Below are 6,196 nucleotides of genomic sequence, written 5' to 3'. Positions count from 1 at the left end.
AGAAAAATGTACCAACAGGCCGGCGGCTGCCGCCATGTCGTGGTCGGCGTTAATGTCCGCAGGTTTTAATCAGGCAACCTTACTCTCTTTAACAACCTTTTCTCCACTGTTTTTTTTTTTATCAATAAAAGCAACAACCTAATACCTGTAATTTTCTGGATTTACAATAGTAGCATCAGACTATTATGTTCCTTTTAATTATTCAAGTTACTAATTAACACTGCGTATATTTTTATTTATTCATATTTAACTTAAAGTGAATATGATATTTTTTTCGACGGTTTGATTTGGTATGTTATTTTAAGAAAAAAAGAAAGATTTTAAAAATTTGTAATTTAAAACTATTGTTGATTGAAAAATATTTATGAAGAATAAAAAAATAAGAGTTTAATTGTTTCTAATTATAGTAAGATGACATTCTTTTTGGATTCGACCATAAAAAAATGAGTGTCATGTAAAATGAGATGAAACAAGTAATAATTTTGTGATTTGAAGTAATATAATAAAACTTCGTGTTTATAATATTATGATTGTTATATTAATAAAAGCTTGCCCTTTTTCAATTCGAAAAATATTGAAAAATAAAAATATTTTCTACTGTATTAGATTTTTTTAATTATTATTATCTAAATGAAATTAATGATGGATTACTATAAATCTATAATCTTCTAGATATGAAAATTAATGTTGGATTACAATATTTTTATTAGGAAAGAAAAGAAATAATATGTTTATTAGCAAATTAGATATTTTAGACTTAAAAATAACAATAAAGATATTTTTGGATCAAATATTAAAAAACACGAGTATTATTTTTGAACAAAAGTATTGACAATTAAAATTTTTTAAACCAAATTATTAACAAAAAATATTTTTATTTAATTTCACATAATTTAAAAATATTTTTATCTCTCTTCTTTTATTAGATGCTCTCCCTGTCTCTTTTTACTTGTCAATTTTGATAAATCAAGAAAAAATAATTTTTTTTACCTATCATACCCTCAATTAATTACTTTGAAAAAAAGTAAAACTTTTTGAAAATCTTAAATTTTTGATTCACCACTTCATAATTAGTAAGGGTAAAATGGTAAACTTACTATGTCAATAATTATTTTTTTAATAAATGTATTAATTAAAAAATAAATAAGTAATTAAAAATAGAAAAAATATGTGCTAAAATTATTGAATTCTGATGAACTCGTAGTTTAGGTTCTAAATAATTGATGGGAATGGATGCTGGGTTTATAAATGGTAATCTGTGTTGGAGTGATCATTGGCATTGACCCCTTTACATGACTCTTCATGTTAAATGAAGTAACTCTACTCAAATGTCTTTTTTGCCCCTCTCTCTTTGCTGCTTGCTGCCAAAAAGTACTCAACAAAAATACAGTGGTGTTTTCCATCTGGCGACCAAAAAAGAAAAAGAACAAGAGAAAGACAATGGTGTTATGAGATATACTTCTATTTTTTTTTATTTGGTGTTCAGTATCTGTTCGTGTTGTGTAGGGTCCTATTCAAAGGAAAACACTTATTATCAAGGATTTTTCAATATTCAAAGGTCGAATCGAAGACTTTTTCATTTACTGCACCACATCGGTCCATAGACTTTCTTATCAATAAAAAAGAAAAGAAAAAAGACTTTCTTATTAATTTCTCAATTACACATTTTATATTTAGTTCTTGTTACTTCTATTTATTTTATTTAATAAAACATTTGTTTAGGTCACTACATTTGTGAGCTTGTCTTTTAGCTCATCCAAAGATAAAATTTTCTTTAATCTAGTAAATTTGGATACTTATCAGGTCATATCACATGAAATTGGTGTCAATGTTTGCTTAAATAATAATTTTACTGAAATTTAACTTGCTAGTGAAAGGTCTGTGTTTATGACATAAAGTTCCAATTCAAATAAGCCATTTTAATGCAGTTGCTATTCTTGGAAAACATAAATGATTCACTGTATTTTTTGTCGTTGAAGAAGAGGAAAAACATGTTACCTTTTTTCTTTTTTTTCCATTCTTCTTCACGCAAGAACAAAGCTAGCAAGCAACCAATCAAGAAAAAAGGAAAAAATCTGCATGTGTTTCAATTTCAATTTATATGACATATTTTTTTTATAGTCGGTGTAAGTTTAACAAAATGACACATTTCTTTGATCTTCAAAAACACATTTTACCATTTGATAAGAAGATTTACAGCACACAAACATCTATGACTTTTTTTTTTTGTTGATAATTGTGGTGTTCGAACCAGCTTTCGTGCACTTTGACTAATTTCACGAAATATCTATAATCGCCAACCAGTAACATAGATCATATATCATGTAATTCTATGCACCAAAGCTAAGACAGATTGAAAGAATTACCTACTATTGTAATTTTGTCTCTACTGAAATTTGAACATGAGATCTTATGTTCTCAACCTACTTTAGTGTTTTTTTTTGGATCAGAAGTATTAAAAATCTTTGTATTTTTGAATATGTATCATTTAAATTGAAACGAAATAATAATTTATCATAAAAAAAATAGGTAGAGAAGCTTTAAAGGACAGACAGACAAAAAGCCATAAAAAGGGCAAATCGGTCATTTGACCATAAGGGGTACAGAACGTAGCATGTTAACAGTAAAGCAAATCTCTGCAAACAAAAAACTGTCTTTTTGATTCCTTCTTTCTCTTTCATTTTTCAAGACAGACATGTTTATGATTTTCTCCCTCTTAAATACCCCTTCTTTATCACCACTGTTTCATTGTCATTTCTCAAACTTCACAATTTTCTAAAGCAAAATGGCTTTCTTCTCTAAACTCTCTGTTCTTGTTCTGACTTTGTGTTTTTATGCTTATTTCATCATGTTTGTTGTTTCTCAGCCTTCTGCTCTCAACATGGTGGAACAAGAAGCAGTGTACAATGTTCTTGAATCCATTAACTCTGATGTCTCTTGGCGTTCCCTTTTCCCTGATGATCTCTGTTCTTCTTCCCCACATGGGGTTATTTGTGATTACTTTGTTTCCACTACAAACTCATTTACTCCTCATGTAACTGAGATTAGTCTTGGTTATGTTTCAGATTATGCTCCTAATCCACCTTGTACTCCTAATAGCACACTTAATGCTTCCCTTTTTACCCCTTTTTCTTATCTAAGAAAGATCTTTGTTTACAAATGTTTTACTGAAAATGAGGTTTCTTTGATTGACTTTGGATCTTTGCCTTCTTCTTTGGAGGAGGTGGTTTTCTTGGAGAATCCAGGTCTTGTTGGTTCTTTAAGTGATAAAGTTGGAAACTTGATGAGTTTGAGGAGGTTGGTTTTGAGTGGGAGTGGTGTTTATGGGGAAATCCCAAATGGAGTTGGTGGTTTGGTCAATTTAGAGCAGCTGACTTTATCAAGAAACAAGATTAGTGGTGAAATTCCAGTGGGGTTGATGACATTGAAGAAACTCAAGATTCTTGATTTGAGTCAAAATGAGCTTGAAAGTAGTGTTCTTGAATCTATAGGGAACTTTACTCAACTTTTGAAACTTGACTTGAGTTACAACAAGCTTACTGGGAAAATCCCTCAAAGTTTGAAGGGTTTGAAGAGTTTGGAGTTTTTGGACTTCAGTTACAATAACTTTTCCAATTCTGGGGTTCCATTGTTTTTGGCTGAGATGTCTAGTTTGAAGGAAGTCTACTTAAGTGGAAACTATCTTGGAGGGGAAATTCCAGAAATATGGGAGAATCTTGAGGGTATTGTGGGGCTAGGATTATCAAAAACAGGACTAGTTGGGAACATTCCTGTTTCTATGGGGGTGTACTTGAAAAACATATGTTATTTGGGGCTTGATAATAACAAGCTGGAAGGGGCATTGCCTGAAGAGTTTGGGGCATTGGAATATGTGAATGAGTTACATTTGGAGAACAATAATTTGAGTGGTAGACTTCCATTCTCTCCAAAATTTGTATCCAAAGTTGGAGAAAAGTTGAAGTTGGGAGGCAATCCTCAACTCTGTGTAGATGAAGGCTTGAGAATATCTAATGTTAGTGTTAGCTTGAGGCTACTAAAAATGTGCAACAATGCTATTAGTGCCAAATTTGTCCCATTCTCTGGGGCATCTTTAGTACTGGTGCCTGTTTCCCATGTTGTCTTTTTTCTTGGAATTTTGTTTCTCCTGTGCTAGTAGACAATCTTGGACATATACTGACTAATGACTTTTTAAGTATAGGGAAATTTTGGATTGTGTTCTGATATAGCACTTGTTGATAGAAACTTTTCGGTTTTAGTAGAGTTTTCTTTCTGCATTTTTCCTGTTGTGTGTTCACAAGATGAAAGAAGCTAAGAGGTGTAATTATAAAGTTAAGGAAGATTCATATAGTTTGTAATTGCAATGTATTGAATGTTGCATTTTCCAGTGTATTGTTTATTGAGTGCATAAATGACAAATCATATTATCAATGGAAAAATCTATTAAGAAGCAAATGTAATATGGATACAAGGTAATGATGTATTGTGCTATGATAGATTCAGAGTAAAAAAGAAGAAAAAAAAAGACTAGGAAGAATAGTTTCTAATTATCAAAACAGGTGCCCATTTTTTTTACTTGACTACACAAAAAAATTGACTGATTTTGAGTCCATGTTAAGTTGTTGTTTTGCTCACTACTCTTTATCTATCTCATTGTTTCTTGAACTTAAAGTGGAATTGTCATATTCTGTGTCTTGTCCAGGATCCATTGGTGTTGTACTAGAGGATGATATGCCTTTTGATTTAGAGGTCCGGGATGAGCTCCCGGAGCTCACTCCACCATCCTCCTTGGATTTCTTCCGTCTTGTCTTTTTAGGTATGTCCGGAAGGTCCCTTGCTGGAGAATCAGAGCCACCACCTGATCCAGGCCGGCTATGTCGGCTTGTTTTTGTACCATCAGACGACTCTTTATGTCGCCTGGTGCTCCTGGCTTTCTTTGGAGAACTACTACCCCCACTCCCATTTTCTGATGACGAATGACGCCTTGATGTCTTTGTCACTTCTGGTTGATCGTCGGGTAATGAAGAATTTGCATTCTTGTACTTTTGGTTCGCATCTGCATCTGCAATTCAAGAAGAGTCGCAATAGAATCAACTTGAATTTCTTTCATCTCATGTCGGTTTTTCAAATGGTACACAAACGAACCATCTCACACAAAGTTCTATTTTGTAACGTTACATTTGTCTGTATCGACGATTATTAGACTATGGATACAAAGTGGATTTATATAGTCGACCCCATCATATGGTAACCATATGAAAAGTGGAAAGAAAATTACCTTCAGAAGCACATGATCTATTATCTGGATGATCATTAGCATCAAGTGGAGGACCCAAAGGGGCTGTATGAAATTTCCCTGGTTCTTTAAATTCTTTCATCTGCCACAACACATTCATTTTATAATTACCAATAAAAACACTATCCTAAAATAATAATCATAATAATAATTACCCAGCTGGGAGATTCAATGGATGGTCCATCCCATCCAATATGGGCGACATGTTTTACATCAGTAGGAAGTCCAATCTGCATTTCTGGTTCTTTTTCCTCTTCTGACACATTTTTTATTAAATCAATCAATTAACCGCAATATACCAATCGTATCATAATGTAACAATAACAATAACTATAACAATCGAAATTTCTCACCAAACATCTGAGAAATACCCAAGGCCTTTAAAAAACCTTTCACCTTTGCGGCCATTCTTCTTCTAAATGCTACTAAAGAAGATGTTTGCTTTCACTCAAAATCGTGCATTTGTTTCTCCAATCTAAAATAAAATAAGACGATGGTGACGATACGAATAATATGACTAAAAATTCATATATATAAATAGAAATTAACCTTCTTCAGTAGGATTGAAGAAATTCAGCAAATTTGCGATGTGTATTAGGGAAAAAGATACTCAAAATGCAGATAAAAATTCAAGAAATGGACTCAAACCCTTGAGAAAAAAAATATTTGGGTTCGAATCCTTTCTAAGTATGATAAAAGCAAAACGATGTTAAAGCAATCCTTTCATCCATTCAATGGCACTCAATTGCAAGACATTGTTAACCAGAAGCATATCGATAATTCAGGAACTGAAAATTAATTACTATTATTTTTCTTTCATATTTGTTAATAATTTTTTTTTATGATTTTAGGACAGTTTCTTTAAATGTTTCATTTACTCTTATTGACTTTTCATTTGTCCTC

At 31.8% G+C, this 6,196-nt stretch overlaps 2 protein-coding genes across 2 annotated transcripts; one reads left to right on the top strand and one right to left on the bottom strand.

Moving 5' to 3' along the window:
* The first annotated feature begins 2,776 nt into the window (after window positions 1–2,776).
* Window positions 2,777–4,204, top strand: LOC102600499 (piriformospora indica-insensitive protein 2). The gene has a single exon (XM_006351617.2). The coding sequence runs from the start codon at window positions 2,786–2,788 to the stop codon at window positions 4,151–4,153; it is 1,368 nt and encodes a 455-aa protein (XP_006351679.2). The 5' UTR covers window positions 2,777–2,785; the 3' UTR covers window positions 4,154–4,204.
* Window positions 4,205–4,588: 384 nt separating this feature from the next.
* LOC102600164 (CRIB domain-containing protein RIC8-like) lies at window positions 4,589–5,653 on the bottom strand. The gene is made up of 4 exons (XM_006351616.2): window positions 5,647–5,653; window positions 5,449–5,549; window positions 5,276–5,375; window positions 4,589–5,059 (listed from the first exon to the last, which is right to left on the bottom strand). The coding sequence occupies exons 1-4, from the start codon at window positions 5,651–5,653 to the stop codon at window positions 4,632–4,634; spliced, it is 636 nt and encodes a 211-aa protein (XP_006351678.2). The 3' UTR covers window positions 4,589–4,631.
* Window positions 5,654–6,196: the final 543 nt, after the last annotated feature.

The sequence above is a fragment of the Solanum tuberosum genome, unplaced genomic scaffold, assembly GCF_000226075.1.
Source record: "Solanum tuberosum cultivar DM 1-3 516 R44 unplaced genomic scaffold, SolTub_3.0 scf00130, whole genome shotgun sequence".
Lineage (NCBI taxonomy): Eukaryota > Viridiplantae > Streptophyta > Magnoliopsida > Solanales > Solanaceae > Solanum > Solanum tuberosum.
The sequence above is the reverse complement of the archived record's forward strand: the minus strand, read 5'-3'. Positions and strand labels throughout refer to the sequence as shown.